This window comes from Carcharodon carcharias, chromosome 17, assembly GCF_017639515.1.
Source record: "Carcharodon carcharias isolate sCarCar2 chromosome 17, sCarCar2.pri, whole genome shotgun sequence".
NCBI classification, from domain to species: domain Eukaryota; kingdom Metazoa; phylum Chordata; class Chondrichthyes; order Lamniformes; family Lamnidae; genus Carcharodon; species Carcharodon carcharias.
The window spans coordinates 75299178-75317023 of NC_054483.1; the positions used below are offsets into that span (position 1 = coordinate 75299178).

General features: G+C 37.6%; 1 protein-coding gene across 1 annotated transcript in view; it reads left to right on the forward strand.

The window, feature by feature from the left end:
• The window catches only part of LOC121289831 (SEC23 interacting protein), a 126081-nt gene that overhangs the window by 70324 nt on the left and 37911 nt on the right, over positions 1–17846 (forward strand). Inside the window, exons 15-16 of the mRNA XM_041209718.1 lie at positions 3357–3459; positions 15845–16030. Of these exons, the coding sequence (XP_041065652.1) occupies positions 3357–3459; positions 15845–16030 (289 nt within the window). The remainder of the gene's footprint in view (positions 1–3356; positions 3460–15844; positions 16031–17846) is intronic.

Consider the following 17846-nt stretch of genomic DNA (forward strand, 5'->3'; position numbering starts at 1 on the left):
CAAGAGTTTGTAGGAATCAGGAAGTTGCCCATCTTAAGACAAAAATGTTCTTAAGCATCAGTTAAAATGTCCCTTTTTTTAAACAAAAGTACAAATCAATATAATTGAATATTAACTATAAACATTTCTAGCACCAGAAGAAATGACATGCATTTGTGTAGCGTCTTTCTTGATCCCCGGACATCCCAAAGCACTTCTCAGCCAATAAAGTGTAATCACTGTTGTAATACAGACAAGTGTGGCAACATATGTGCACACAGCAAGGTTTTACAAACAAAATAACTAAATATTGTTTTATTGCTGAAAAAGAGACTTGTTAAAGCTTCTCACCTTGCACTCAGGACACTTTGCAAGACTACCAATATAAGAGGAAGACAACGATTTATGCTATATGTGAAGTGAGTGCCGATTGTTTGGAAGTAGACTCTGTTTCAGCTAAACAAAATAAGTGACAGCCATTCACTGACACATTCCTCAGGGCAGTGCCTTGACCAATCATGCCTGGTTTAAATTTAAAAACAATGCTTGGCAGTTAACTGTCAGTCACCATCACTGATGCATTCTCACAGCAACGCCTCTATCAATCAGACTTTACTTGCCAACCAATCAGAGCACACTTCACATACAGTATAAATTGTTGTTTTCCCCTTATATTGTTATTCTTGCCTGATGAGTACAAGACAAAAAGCTTCAACATGTCTCTGTTTTGCAGCAATACTCAAGTTCTGTACTGCCAAACGACCAATGTTTTATAGTGATATTAGTCAAGGGATAAATGTTGACCAGGACACTCAAGAGAACATTTCTGTTTCTCTTCATGGCATGAGATCTTTTACATCTACCAGAGAGCTACTGATTTAAGCAAAACACTGCAGGTGCTGGAAATCCAAAACAAAAACAAAAATACCTGGAAAAACTCAGCAGGTCTGGCAGCATCTGCGGAGAGGAACACATTTAACGTTTCGAGTCCAAATGACCCTTCAACAGAACTGGTTTTGTTTTAGAGAGCTATTGATCTTGTTTTAGCATCTCAGCCAAAATGTGCTTCAACATTGCTACACTCCCACAGTAGTATACTGTAATATCAGGCTAAATTATGTGCTCATGGCTGGAATGTGACTTGAACTCATGACTTCTGACTCAGGTAAGCATGCTGCCATTGAACCAAACATCATCTTTGGAGCCTTAGATCTGAAATGTCAACTGACTGACACCCTGTTCTCCACAGATGCTACCTACTGAGTACTTCCAGCTTTTCCTCTTGTTTCTATTCCATTTTTCAACATTTGCGATATTTTATTTTTTAATTTACAAGTGTATTGGTACGCTTTTTAAAAATTACATATGGTGGTATTCTGAAATTTTTATGTAGTTGGGCTTGTTTCTATTAAATTTAGATGTACAGCTCTGAAATTGTTAATTACTTCATTAACTACAGAGCTATTGACAACTGGTTGTAAATATATTAGCTAATGATTTTATATTTTGGGAATGTGTTAATATATTCTAATCAAAAAGGCATCTAGTTAGTCTGAATGCGATACATAGTAATTGACTAGCAAGTCTAAGAAGGTTAATGAAATTCTTGCAGTGCTTCTGGAGGGTTTTGATTGATGCATGATTTTCCCTGGGGAAATTCTCTCATGCATTGATGGAAATAATTCCTGCTTACAACTTTTTACAGAGAATATCTCATTCTATATTTTTAAAATTTATGATATTAACACAAACACAATATTTAGAAAATAGCATTGGATACTGTCCTGATGACTCAAAGTTCATATAGTGAGCTGGTGAACATAAAGACTTGGTATAGCACCGGTTTGATCCCTTCTAGGAACTGATTTAACTGATGTCAAGCAAAGCCCTGTGTGTGAGCATGTGTAGCTTCAAGCATGCATAAGTGAGCCACACTGTGAGTCCGACTGATAATCTTAAATTGGTTGTCAGTGTAATTCTTAGCATAATTGTGCATTCTCCATGGCAACGCCTCTACCAGTCAGGGTTCACTTGCCAGCCAATCAGCACTCTCTTCTCATGCAATGTAATTTGTTGTTCCCTTTACAATTCTTGTGAACTGTTCTGATGACTGCAGGATGAAAAGCTTCAACAGCATGTCTCCTTTTTCAGCAATTATCAAATTCTGTACTACCAAACAACTTTTAGAGAGTACTAGGATTTTTTAAAAAAAAACGGGACTTGGGAACAAAAATTTACTTTTATACATTTGGCTTTTGAAATGTTAGAATATTTGTTTTCTGTTTGCTGTAACATCCAATTTTATTTTAAAATTACACTGGTGAAAACAAGTACATCACACCTTGTGGTACAGAATGCAGGCAGCATTTATATTCCTGATCATACTCATCTTTCTGTTTTTTGTATTCACTTTTTTTTTATTTCTAACACACTTATAGAGGATTTAGTGAGCATGAGTTAGCAAATCCCTGAAAGTCTGAGGGGCATGTATGTGTTCCATTGCCAGATGAGGAATTTAAATCATACATATATTTTGTCAACAAAGAGAACAATTTGGCCTGGAAATTGGTCAGTTTGTCTTGCAGACTACATATGCTTTTCTCATTGCTGTATGGGAGACCTTGCTGTGCACGAATTGGCTGCCACGTTTCCGACATTACAAAGGAGATTACACGTCATGGTTTTAAAGCCTAATGGCATGTCCTGAGGTCATAAAAGACATTATATAAGCATGGGTTTTTCTTTTTTTTTGCATTCCTGTGGGTAATCCACCTACACCTTGGTAACCAATATTTTTATGCCCTTCCAGAGATCTCTCTGCTCAGAAGAATGACATTTCTTGCGTTTTCATTATTAGGTACAGAAATCCAATTTCTTCAGTGTATCCCTTTTTTAATAACTACATTTTATGAGCCAGTTTTATTAAGATCATGTGTTTCTGTACAATAGTAAATTAGTTTGGATGCTAACTGCTTCAGTTCAATAGTTAAATCTATGCCTTCAGCCTAATGTTTATTCTGACATCAGAGTTTAAGAAGTTATTTTTTTCGCAACCAGAACTATCTGATGTGCAGTACACAATGCATAACTGATGGCTAGGAGTATGTTGTAACTGTAAATTGTTTCTGTTCAGTTTCACATTTATGTTTTACAATTTCAGCTTCAACATTCTGGCGAATGGATCACTTTTAATTTAGAGTAGTTTTTTTCACAACCTCCAACAAAGCTGCTGTCATTTTCTTTCACAGTGCAGCTGGGAAATTATATTGAATCCATTTAAGTTTAATTAGAATTTACCCTTCAGGGAGGTTCATATTGTAAATTTTAAATTGGTCTAACTACTATTTTAAAGCAAGTCTTTGTTGATTCCTTTGCAGTTGGATCCTGTGGCATATAGAATGGAGCCCATGATTCTCCCTGGTTTGTGTATAAAACCAGTTCTCGTTCCACATCACAAAGGTAGAAAGAGACTGCACCTTGGTAAGCACTGGATCCTGCAAATTTAATCCCCTGTGCTTAAAATTAACTAAATAGATTTAACATAAAATTTGAACTGTAATCAGAGTATAACACGCAATTATCATGTTAAAATATATGTCTTGCTAGAAATTGAATTTACATGTGTAAATGCTTGTATATTTTACATATATTCATCCAACAAATTCAAAGTTTTGTTTACAACAACTATAGGCTTTAGTTTCCATAATTGATTATAAGTAATATCTGAATTTTTCCCAGTATGGTTTCTTTCTCTTTAAAATGTAAATGTATCATATTCACCATGGATTTCCCTGAATGTGAGGAAAACTAGTGTCTCACTAATCAATAATTTTCTGAACTGCACCTAATTGCATTGGATTGAATTTAGAGCAAAACTTCTAAAGTCTTCTGAAGTATATTTATGTATGCTTCCGTGTATTCTTTGTCATTTACATTGGGTACCTCAGTTTTTTATTGAAAATCTTGTACCACACCTGTTCCTATAAATTTAAATTTATATTTAAATTTACCTCAAAGGGGCAGCATGTAGATGAAAATCAAGAGAGCACCACAGATAGATCTTTGGGAGACTCCTAAATAAATGGTTCATGGGCATGAAGAAAGTCTATTGCTCCAGGCATTCTTGCTGTGGTTCGATAGGAAACAGCAAACTTAAAGGCAGGCAGCCCCACTGAGCTGAGCAATGGAGGAGACAAGTTTGAAGCAGATTGTGTCGTTGATCATGTCAAATACTGAAAGTGAGCAAGAGGGATAGTGTATCATAGTCACACAGTCGCGTAGAGGATCCCATCTTCACTTCAGTTAGCACTGTTTTAAGTTTTGTGGAAGAGACAGAAAACATGGGAGAGATTCAAACAAAGTTGTGGGAAAGATGGGTGAAGATTTGGGAGCCTATTGGAGAGGAATGGATGATCGGAAGTGGTGGAGAGGTAGTTTGCAAGAACCACAGGAGTAAAGTTGGTGGAGTGGTAATTTACAAGGACTGAGGATAAAAGGTATATTTGCTTTGAGAAGGGGCTTTTAAAAGGGAGGGAGGACAAGAGGAAACTATTTACGTTGAGAACCAGAAACGTTTGTGCCTACAAGATCTCTTTAAAGCTTCGATTTTTAAATTGTTTAACCCTTGGAACAATGCGACCTGCAACACATGAGCATATAATTCCATTGCTGGTCTTTAAGTTAAAACTTTGTGAGAATAGCACACAGCTCCTGACCATTACATTCCATTGCGGCTGGCTGGAGAATATTCAAATATGTCAAATAACTCAAATTTGGCTGAAGTATAATTTTGTTAATAATAATGTGCTTCTGTGCAGATTGCATAACAGAAATAATTTTGAAACATTTTTTCAGTTACCATTTTGCCCGTGGCTTGTTGAAAGTAACAAACATTGAAATACAGGAACAGTGTCTCAAATTCAGCTATCCAATAACCATCAATGTCTAAAAACTGGGCTTTTTTTAAGCTGCCATGCATCAATTTTTATTATTAGATGAGTAAAATAACCTGAGGGCTTATTGGGCTAGGTGCTGCATTGGTGTGGTGGCATGCCTGTCTTTTCCTGCAATGAGTGGACCATGCAACCCTTGACTTGAACCGCCTGACCCAAAAATCGACAAGATCTGAAATCTGGCACAGACTTGCTTCTGAGGTTGCTGGTTTTGAGGCACTGTTTCTGTTTTGTTTCCTTCAGCATGACATTATTAAATTTGCCTATAAAATTATATTTTGTTGTCATGGACTTACTGGAACGACTGGGTTTAGGGTGATATTTTTTCCCAAGCTAACTACTAGAAGCTGTCTACAATTCCCAAGATTTTGCAGTCGAAGTATATTCAAAATTTCCCAGAATATTTTATTGTAGTATCCCTTTCCTCATGCTGTAACAAATTCTGTTAATTTTTCTTAGTATAAACTCTGCAGCCAATAACTATTGATGATTTCTGCGTCTAATGCCTGAAGATCTATCCCACCTATTGTTGCTGAACCTCAAGGCCTCCCTAACCTCCTGCAACTCTGCCAAAATCCTCCCTCCTTTGTAACAAACCATATAACTTCCCTCCAAACAAACCCCAGGTTCTCTCACCTCCCTTGTATTCCAAAACCCAGCTACTACCCCTTTATGCTGCTAAGTCTTAAAATTATCCCCATCACCATCACAATCCATATCCTACAACTCACTGAGCAATGATGGAAGATTTACTAACAACACGGTAAAAGTCACATGATCATGTGTATTTTCATATGAATTGTCACTCCAGGATCATCCTAAAGGGCCAGAATATTCCCAGATTCCTTCTCATTAATGTCTTTCCCCTTACCTACTAAACTCATTCTCCCCTCAAATGATGACAAATTTTCTGAGTTTATAAACTTTTTTGTCCAACTCTTCACTTGGCTCCGTCAGGCTCATCACTGCCATACCCAGTGTCACCTTCAATGCTTCTACCCCATTGATTGCATTTCCTAACCCAGCCCCTTGCACCATGGTCTACACCCATAAAATGCTGCTTTATATCACAAATCTCCATGCATGGTCCTAATGTTGGCTAGGGACATGCTTAATGAAGAAGTGCTCCTTTTTCATGGGGTGGTGGTTGGGAAGGAGACAAGAGGAAATGAAAATCCTATTTCCCCTGCAACAATTATGCACAATTGTACATTGGCAGAGTTCAACTATAGGTCAGTTATGTGGCAGATGCAGCCTGAAAAGTTGAGTAGCAAAATCAATATTGAGGGGTAGATGGAGAGCTCCTCAAAGGTTCAGTAAGTGACCTGATGTGATACTGACAGCGCCAGGTTCATATTCTAAACTTCCACGATTCAGGTGATTGCACGGTATAGGTGTGTTTTTGACATCGGCAATCCCCATTGTGGGAAGATGACAAAAATCAGTTCGGGTTCCTAGTGTCAGTCACTATCTGTGCTTGAAGTCAATGTTTGTGGATGTCACATGAAGACAGGATTTGGTTTGACTGTGGATCCCACTCCCTCCCCACTAAAATTGAAGGAGTAAGAGGAGAGAAAGTAGGAAATTGGAGGTATATACCCTATTGTATTACAAATAAGTAAATGTTATGTTTGTCACTTATAATTTGAACTAGCTATATCTCAGATGAATCATACTTCAAGACAAAATGTGGTGTGCAAGGAAGCTGTAATTACAAATGTATTTCCTATGGGGGGATTGGTAAAAAATATAATAGTTATGAGGTAGTTAAAGTTGAATGATGGTGCTTTTCCTGCTGTTGGCTCAATGACAATTGGAATATTGACATACACAGATTTACGGTTATAGGCCTTTCAGAACAGCAACTTGCTTTGTGACTATCAGGAACATTTGATCTGTTTATTGGAGGTTAGGTAAATAAAATTAGATAGTGTTAACTTTTGATGCTGAGTTATGCAGTAAAATTTTCTTGTTTTTAAATTAAGCTTGCCTTCAGCAGTTGCAATGAGTATGAGTAAATGTTTTAAAGCAATATTGCATCAATTTCTGCCAAGTTAGACCTGTCTGAGATTATCTTTCAAGTTACTATTGAATCTCATATCACCATCCTTTTAGGCAGTGCATTCCAAATCAAAACGACTGATCATATAAAAAAACCTCTTTCTCTTCCCTCTGGTTCTTCTGCCAATTATCTTAAATCTGTGTCCCCTGGTTACTGAGCCTATTGCCAGTGGAAACAGTTTATCCTATTTACACTATCAAATTCCCTCGTAATTTTGAACGCCTTGGTTAATCCCAACTTGGTTTTCCTTAGTACTAAGAAGGTTACTGCTCCCTTAAGTCTCTCCACATAAATCCTTCAACTCTAGTATCCTTCTAATTGTTCTCCTCTGTACTCTCTCCAAGGCCTTGACATCCTTCCTAAAGTGTGCAGTCCAGAATTGGACATACTTCTACAGCTGAGACCAAAAGAGTGATTTATAAGAGTTTATGATAACTCCTTTGCTTTTGTAACCTCAGCTTCTACTTATAGAACTAATAATCCTATATACCTTGACAGTTTTATTAACTTGCTCTGCCACTTTAAAAGATCTGTGTATGTGAATCCCCAGATTTTTCTGTCCTTGCATCTCCTTTAAAATTTTACCATTTAGTTCACATCGTCTCTCCCGATTATTCCTCCAAATTGCACCTTGTGGATTTGCTCACTTGACAGTCCTCAGTGTCTACTTATTCCTGGTCTTCAGTTCTTGTGTGACTCTAGTTTTAGTCTACACCCACTTGTGACAACATTTTAAACATAGCCAATTTGTGACTGAGTTAATTGCCAAGCATTGTTTGAAATTTAAACCAGGCAGCTTGACCCTGATTGGTCAAGGCATTTCCCTGAGGAATGAGTCAGCGAATGGCTGTCACTTATTTCGTTTAACTGAAACAGGCGCAATATTTGTACATGTTCTGTACATACATTGCGTCTGTTTCAACTAAACAAAATAAGTGACAGCCATTTCCTGATCATTGGTCAAGGCATTGGCCTGAGGAATCAGGGTCTAGCTGCCTGGTTTAAATTTCAAGCAATGCTTGGCAGTTAACTGTCAGTCACCATCAATGGTGCATTCTCCATGGCAATGTCACTTGCCAACCAATCAGCACTCTCTTCACATACAGTATAAATTATTGTTTTCCCACTTTTATTGGTATTCTTGAGTTTCCTGATGAGTGCAAAAGGAAAAGTACAGCAATGAGTGCTGTACGACCAAACGACTATTTGTAGCCAATTTGTTTCTGCACCAGTCTTTTTTGGAAGCAAACCTGTGTCTTGAGGTATCAAGTTCAAAATAATTACCAAAAGCAAAATAATTGGTAAAGAAGGTGAAGCACTAATTGAAATTCACTTTGTTGAGACACAGCTGTAGAATTGTATAAATCCCAGACCAGCTTTGTACTTCCATCCGCTGATTTTCACTTTGCATTTGTGCAATCACCATACAATATTAAACCTCTAATTCTAGAGTGACTTCTTGCTGCAGGACTGAGGGATTGCCCACCCAATTGAAAGAACCAAGTTCAAACCCCAGGTTCAATTTACATCCACTCTGACTGCCCTAAGGAGATCTGTTTCCATCAGTCCTGGAGGAATTGCCTTTCCACATTGTTCAAGTATACCTTCTGAGGAACCAACCGAGAAACAGTCTTAAGAACATGAAGATAATGTATTTCAGCTACACTCGTCCACTCTGTGGGTCTAGGTATTCTGTGTGGGTGCATAAGGAATGTCAAATATAATTTTTTTTAAACTTAAACCAAATACTTTTTAAAATGGTATTTGATCCATCCAGTATTTATTATTTCTGAACTAAAGGTTATTTTTGTGGAAAATGACCCTTTCTAATTGCTATCACTTCAGAAAAAAGGTTGAACAAGGGACAGGCCACAAGCCTTTGAAATTGATTTTCCTCTATGTTGAGGTTTTAAAAGCAAAATTCACCTCCAGCCTCATGCTCTATTTTTATTGAAAGTGGAACCTTATGTTTAAGCAAAAGCCCTTTTCCTATTTGCATAGGTCAATTTTGAATAGGTTTGTTTTTGCACGCATTCCTCTTTAACAAGAAAATAAGAGTTTCTGAACCTACAAAATGTTGGAATTTGTAAACTATTACACTACCTTTGTTATTTAAACCCTACTTTATAAAAACATTGAACCAGCAAAAATTGTAATGAAGACAGTTCTGCCCATCAAACCCATTTCTTTAAAAGTCCATGTATAGTTCGTTCTAACATGGACTCATGAGGATAGTTTCCATGGTTTCTCCTTGTTCTCCGAAAGGCAAACCTGCAGAACACCCAATTAATCCTAAATTTTACATTATGTGTTCTAGATCAGGTGCCTTTCCTTTCATTATAGGGTACATTTTCCAATATAGGATACTTTGGCTTCAGGGCTTTTAGAAATCAGGGTGAGCCTTGTCTACGCTCATCTAATATTACCCAGCTGTGTTTGAAGCTTGTCTGACTAGTGAACAAATGGTCTCATTTAAGCTACAAAAGTTACATTAATGGGCATGTCCGTAATTCCACCAAGGTTTCATTGTGAGAATTGCACAAGTAGTTCTTTAGAGCAGACCACTCCCTAGTGGCTGTCTCCCTACTCTTTGAGTTTTGCTGTCTCAACCAGCATTGTCCTGTTCAACATTCATTGCTTAACCAACATCATTTAAAAAATAAAATATGCAGTCATTATCACAATGCTTTTGTAGAAGCTTGCTCTGTGCATTACAGCAATAACTACACTTCAAAAAGTACTTTAATGACTGTAAATCACTTTGCGATGTTTTGAAGTTGTGAAAGGTGCTATATAAATGTAAGCCTTTTCAAAAACTAAAAACTTTGAATTTATTTTGAATAAACATCCATTTAAATATTAGAATAGAGAATCAGTTTAAACACTCTTATGAAAATTATTAGATACTAATTTATGCATACAGTAAATAAATGAATGGTATTTGCTTTCATTATCCTCATCAGTATCTTTCTCCTGAGCCCTCTGAGTTCAGTTATGCTGTTAATTTTGCAAATGCAAATTTTAGATTCCTGATTGAAAATGCATTAATGTGTTGTATACTGCAAAATTAATTCTATGATCAAAGACTGTAAGACAGCCAAACTCTGTTCCATTACTCTGGCTTTCTAAGATTGTCAAGATACATGGTACTTTAGTGATTAATTTGGAGATAACATTAATCAAAGTTTAATATTTGTTGCATTAATTTTCATTTATTAAAGTGCTAACAACTAAAAGCATAGTTTACAATTTTGCATTTTAACTGCCCTGAGTTTTTAAATAATTTAGATATTTTTAAAACTGACGTGGAAGCAGATTATGATGTGGCTTCCCTGGGAAAAAAACAAAATTTCCCCAGGACACTTACAACTGCACTTTCAAACTCCAAACTATCTCAGCTTTGGCCCTCCATGCATCGTGGTATTTCTGCATGGTTGATTTTCTCAACCATTCCCTTACCTCAGTCTTTGATGTCTTTGCCTCCAATCTCATTGTGCCGCCTCTTTTCAGCAAGTTCGAGGGACATATATTTGAGCGTATATGGCTTAATCACTCATTAAACTGGTTGGGTGTCATCAAAAGATATTGGATGTACCCTCCCCTGCCAAACTTGCACTGGGATTATTCTGGACAACAAAGATAGCCTTGTATTTTTCAGTGCAACCAGCTGTCTCCTTGAACCCCTCTCCGCGGCCCCTTTAACCTTGCCTCCAACAATTCCCAGTACCTCATAATTTCATCCTTACTAAAATGGAAACCATGTGTTCACCTGTCTTGGTTGCTTTTCCCCTCTTTCCCTATGATCCTTTCCACCCCCACCAAGCCAAACCCATGTCAATCTTTCATCATTCTCCTACCTGTCATCTTCCTCATGTCCTTTCCAAGTTCAAGCTATTCGTGAGACCCACCTCCTGCTTCCTTGACCCCAGTCCCACAAAACAGCTAACCAGCCAGCTCCCTTCCCTTCACCTCATGCTAACTATCATTATGTAAATGGTTCCCTTCGATGTACTGTGTGTCTTCCTTTCAAAACCATGGCTCCCACTCTCCTCTGCCCTTGCAAACTATTAATGAAGATGAAAATTAATCTCTGGCTTTCTAATCTGAGAGTCTTTATTTTTGGTAACTACTTTCAGCTTTCTCCACTTTAATAAATAATCCAGTGTTTCTTATGACTCCTTGCACCTCTCTTTTGCATCATCTTTTCTTCTTGAAGCTTTTTTTAGAAAGAATTTAACAAATGCCTTTCCAAACGATAAATGCCAAATGTAGCTCCATTATTTGCTTTTGCTGTAATTTTGACTCAGAAAAAATCCAATAAGCCACTCCTAAATCAATGCTAACTCTAAACGTTGCTGGATTATTTGCTAGAATGGAGAGAATTTTTTTTAACTTTCCTTGGTGAATGGTTATTTTTATGACTGATCCAGCAAACGTGACCCATGTGTTGAAAATGGAAGATGCATTTTTTTCAACTTTGCAGCACCTACACCAGCATATCGAGGAAACCTCTACTCAGTTTTTGATCTGCAGTAAAACAGAATGTGAATAAAATTGTATTTATCACTAACAACTGGAATTTCAAATTCTGACAGTTTGGGCCTTCCATTTGATTCTCAACTCACTCTGCCTCCTTTGCTGTGCTGAATGCTGCTGTGCAAGTATTGGTGTTGGAGATGCTGCTGTTAGTTGCTCATGTATTGAATTTGTGCCTAAGTGGTCTTCTCTGGGAAATTAATAAAAAACAGTGTGTGAGATTGAAACTGGCTACGTTCAGGCATTGTGCTCCCCCTTTTTTTAAAAGTAGTGTCCGGTTTCTGTGACTCGTAGAGAAAATGGCCAGTTTCTAAAAGTTCAATGAACCTGCACATGTTCTACTAGGTTTACTTCATCAGATACAATTATCTTAATTATCAATTATTTCTGATATCTACAGGGCAATCCCAGCACAAATCCCAAAGTCAACTTTCCTTGCTTATCCCCATTCCTGCTTTTTAGGGGACCAGTTATCTCTAACATCTCCATTCAATCTACGATCGGCTGCTTTTCCCCCAAAATGTTCTCATCCCAATGCAGCTGACCTCCATTTTCTTTTCCCTACATTGCTGACCAAGAGTTCAAATGACCAATCTATTTCTGAGAGCATTTGTTCTGTTGTCCTATATTTCCTACTTGCAGTGTAATATTCTTCATACAGGGTAAAATAAAAGTGAATAACCTGATATTTTGCTGAACATAACTCCAATATAATAAAATAATATATAATAAACTTTGAGGTTAAGCTAGCAAGTAATATAAAAATGCACAGTAAAAGCTTCTTTAAATATATAAAAAGGAAGAGAGGAAAGGAAAAGTGAACATAGACTTGCAGAATCAGGCTGGGGAAATAATAATGGGGAACCAGGAAATGGCAGAGGAGTTGAATAAATAACTTGCTTCAGTCTTCACGGTAGAAGATACTAATAGCATTCAAATACTAAATAGTCAAGGAGCAAAAGAGGGGGAGGAAATAAATACAATAACTATCACTAGAGAAAAAGTACTAGGAAAACTAATGAGGCTAAAGGCCGTTAAGTCCCCTGGATCTGATGGGTTGCATCCTAGGATATTAAAGGAAGTAGCTACAGAGATAGTAGATGCAGTGGGTAGTAATCTTCCAAGAATCCTTAGATTCTGGAAAAGTCCCAGAGGATTAGAAAACTGCCAATGTAACACCCTTATTCAAAAAGCGAGGGGTACATAAAACAGGTAACTGTAGGCCAGTTAGCTTAACATCTGTCGTTGGGAAAATGTTATAAAGGATGTAATAGCAGAACATTTAGAATTACATAATCTAATCAAACAGAGTTAGCATGGCTTCATGAATTGGAAATCGCCTGACAAATTTATTAGAATTCTTTGAGGAGATAACTAGCAGGATAGATAAAGGGGAACTGGTAGATGTAATATATTTGGATTTCCAAAAGGCATTTGATAAGGTACCACACATAAGGCTACTTAATAAGGTAAGAGCCCATGGTGCTGGGGCTACTATATTAGCATGGTTAGAGGATTGGCTAACAGAGAGTTGGGATAAGGGAGGCATTTTCAGGATGGCAACCTGTAACTAGTGGAATGCCACAGGGGTCTGTGCTGGGGTCTCAATTATTTCCAGTATATGTTAAGGACTTAGATGAAGGAAGTGAATGTACTATCACCATTTTTGTGGATAATACAAAGGTAGATGGGAAGGCAAATGGTGAGGTTGACACAAGGAATCTACAAAGGGATATAGACAGGTTAAGTGAGTAGGCAAAAAAGTGGCAGATGGAATATAATGTGGGAAAATGTGAGGCAATGCACTTTGGTGGGAAGAATAGAGGAGCTGAATATTATTTAAATGGAGAAGGGCTGCAGAAGGCTGCAGCACAGAGAGATTTGGGAGTCCTTGTGCATGAATCCCAAAATGCTAACATACAAGTTCAGCAGATAATAGGGAAGGCAAATGGAATGGTGGCCTTTATTTCAAAAGGAATGGAGTATAAAAATAAGGAAGTCTTGCTAAAACTATACAAGGCATTAGTTAGACAATACTAGAATACTGTGAACAGTTTTGGTCCCCTTATCTAAGGAAAGATATAGTGGCATTGGAGACAGTCCAGAGAAGGCTCACTAGGTTGATTCCGGGTATGGAGGGAATTTCTCATGAGGCAAGGTTGAGTAGGTTGGGCCTGTACTCATTGGAGATTAGAAGAATGAGAGATGACCTTATTGAAACACATAAGATTCCTAGGGGGCTTGACAGGGTAGATGCTGAGAGGTTGTTTCCCCTTGTGGGAGAGTCTAGGACCAGAGGGCATAATCTGAGTAAGGGGTCGCCCATTTAAAACAGATATGAGGAGGAATTTCTTCTGTCAGAAGGTAATTAATCTGTGGAATTTCGCAGAGGGCTGTAGAAGCTGGGTTGTTAATGAAAATTCAAGGCAGCGATAGACAAATCTGTTGAAGGGTTATGAGGACTCGAAACGTCAACTGTTTTCTTCTCCGCCGATGCTGCCAGACCTGCTGAGTTTTTCCAGGTAATTCTGTTTTTGTTTTGGATTTCCAGCATCCGCAGTTTTTTGTTTTTATCTAGACAAATTTTTAATCAGTAAGGGTATGAAGGGTTATGTGGAAAAGACAGGAAATTGGCATTGAGGATTATCAGATCAGCCATGATCTCATTGAAAGGCAGAGCAGACTTGATGGGCCGAATGGCCTACTTCTGCTCCTATGTCTTGTACTATAACCATGCAATTTGCAAGCATGACCTTGACCTCCTTGTGACTTGCATTTCCTTCACATTCTCACTTCACCCTTTCTATTATAAACATTCTACATTGGAACCTGACATTAATTTGAGATGCAATATCTCACTTGTATAAAATATATTTGTTCTTGATCTATATAATAGCATGCATAGTAATTTTAAAACAAATGTTAAAAAGGGTTATAAAAGTACAGTGCTTCTTATCAGTGCTTTAGAAACAAATTCTTCAACCAGAAGTGAAGTGAATAATGGCCTGTCACAAGTAATTGTATTTCTGTGCTTAAAGTATTCTGCTATATGTGTTAGATTGAGGACAAAAAAGACATTTTTGTCTCTTAGCTAAAGATCAAAATACTGTTGTAGAAATAATGAGCCATAAAATATTTATCACAATGCACTTCTTAAATGTATTCACAGGTTCCTATCATCTTTTTTGAATAGATTTTACCAAATCATGGTGTTATACTTGGGGATAGCAATTGTGTTTCAGGCCACTGAATTCTGAATTCTTAATCAGCTTCCAGCACAGAGTGAAATGCCAAGCATTTAATCAGCTTTCCAAAATACAATTAACCCAGGCAACTATTTTCACACATTTGTCTTTGAAGGGAAAAGCTACCCATATCAATATTGGTGTTTCCCATTCTGTTGCCAATAAAATTGCTAGAGGCAGGTTGAAAAATATATTGGCACATTGTCTTCTTTATGACCAACAATAAAAATAACTTCTTTATTTTGTTTTAAGCTGCCCAGATATGGGCTAACTAGTAGAAAGTTGAATATTTTTAAGTTGGACATTTATTGACAGTATTTCCAAATGAGCAATCTATATGTCAATGTCAATTCTAGATACAAAAATAAAAACAAAGTGTTGGAAATGCATAGCAGATCGGTCTACATTTGAAAGAGGAAGGCTGATGCTTCAGGTTTGCTCCTTTGTATAAATAGAATCAGTCTCCCTTTATAGTACTGATAACATAAGAAGTGGGAGCAAGAGTTATGGCCCCTCAAGCCTGCTTCATCATTCAATAAGATTATACCTGAATTCCAAGCCCCAGATCTTGTGATTTCCCCTAGATTCCAAAGATCTATCCATCTCAATCTAAGCACAATCCATGATTGACCATTGACAGCTGTCTGAGTTAGAGAATTTCAAAAATTCACAACTCTTGATGAAATTTCGCTTCATCTCTGTCTTAAATGATCATTCTACTGAGACTATGCCCCATAATTCTAGGATTTTCAGCCAGGGGAAACAACCTCTCAGTATTTGTTACCTGTGAAGCCCCCTCAAAACTTTACAAGTTTCAATCAGATCACCTCTTATTCTTCTCAACTCCTAAGTAGAGGGGATGAACAGATTGCATCAGTCCCCAGTCTCAAGGATGTTGTGTTTACTCCCACACTTCAGTGTTTCATTGTTCTTCTCAAAATTGAGCTGAGTTTCCCAGAATTTCATTTGATACTGTTGAATGAAACGAAGGAGAAGATGCAATTGGTTTTACTACCTAGATCAAAATACTATATGGGAAAGGGATTGATTTACTTGCTTTTCTTTTCCAGAGTTGAAAGAGAGTCTGTCTCGTATGGGCTCAGATTTAAAACAAGGCTTCATTAGTTCTCTGAAGAATGCCTGGCAGACACTGAATGAATTTGCACGTGCCCACACTTCTTCAACCCAGTTGCAAGCTGAGCTAGAGAAGGTAGCTAACCAAATTAAAGAGGAAGAAGAAAAACATGTGGAGGAAGGTAAATTTTATACAGCATTGTACTTAACTATTAAAATGTAAAAAGAAATATGGAGGGACACAATTATTCACACTGATTACAGACTTCATGGCCAAATGCACCCGAACATGTTTATATTGTCTGAAGGCATGATTTATTTTTAGTTTTCGGAAGAGGAGAGATGAGGGAGAAGCCAATACTGACAATGCTATGGCTAGTTTTGTATAAGTGGGCATGTAACCATACAAGGGTGGCTTCACGGAAAGCAGGATGATGGAAGGCTGGCACTGGACAAAGAGGAAGATGCTATGGCCAACTTTGCTGTAAGGAGCTTGAGGAAGGAAAGGAAGTATAATGTATCATAGTGACAATTACAGGGGGTGGCATTCATGACTTTGGTTAGGGCAATTTCATGCTCTGAATAATGTGGAAGCTGAACTGAAGGGATTGGAACAGGGAATTATAGAAGTGATGGGTGTGAAGCTAGAGTTGACACACGCTCAAGAAAGAGAAACTAAAGATGGGGCATTAATTGATGAGAATGAAAAGGTTAAGGCCATATTTATTTCACGGGTATGGAATGCTAATAGCAATGTAAATGATAGAGCCACAGTATATGAGGAGAGAGAACTATTAACTATGCCAGCTAGCATGTGGGCCAGTAACTGGAGTTGGGTGGTCAGAAGTTGCATGAGGAGGGAATGAGAAGGAAATCAAGGGAGCAGAAGATGATTGAGATAAGCTGGATGGAGCAAGAGAAGATGGGAAGAAACTGGAGAGAAACGAGAGTTCAGGGTGTGTGGGGTTGGGGGAGTGGATATAAATAGCTGATGCCTGTGTTTAAGGCAAAGTGAGATGACTCAAAGACAGCTACCTGGACGGTCTCCAGTTAATGAATAAATACTTAAGTTCTTTGTGCCTGGTGTTTTAAGTGAGAATGGGAGATGCTGGTAGTTTTGTTTGGAACATGGGCATCAAAGATTGATGTGAAGGCACGGTTAAACGAGTTGACAGTTACAGAGGTACCATGACAGGTTGGGTGGATAAAGGTAACGGTTCATAGTTTCAGCAAATTTAAAAAAATGTGAACTGATGCTGATTTAAAAAATTGGGCTGTGTAATTTCTTTTAATAGTATAGCTAGTATTTCTTTTTAGATGGGTCTGTTTTTCTGGCGCCTCATGTGTAAATGGAGTAGGAATGGTAAACTCCCTTCCCTGAAGGACATTAATTGTACTATCCCACATTGACTAAAATCAACTTCACTACTGGTGAAATTTGAATGCATGACAGCAGTGTTGCTAATCCAATACAATAACCATTGCACAACCATACCCCTTCCCATTCCTTTCCACATTTCATGGTGATGTATCTAGTGCCTGGTACTGGTATTGATGTTCATAATTGCAAACAAGTTAGATGACCTAAAGTAGTCAAAGTTGTGTGAAATATTAGGATCCCCAGGATTCTGAAGCTGTGAATCCCTTGGGACATTGAACATTTAGACATTTTTTGAGGATAGGGGAGGAAAAAAAAAACAACTCTTGAGTTGTGACTCATTAAAATACAGCTTTAGCATATCCTAATTTGCAATTAAGTGATAGAAGTATTTCGTAGCTACCCAATAACCACTAATAGTTTCAAAGGAAAAAACCTGATACAATGGTGATAGCCGTGGTTATCAGACAGCAGTCAATTTAGTTCCAAGACATCACTACAGAAGTTTCTTGAGAAGTGACGTTGACCCAAACATTTTGAGTTTCTTTATCAGTGAATGGCCTTCCCACCGTCATAAGGTTGAACATGTAGTTATTCACTGATTCTACAGATTCCACTCA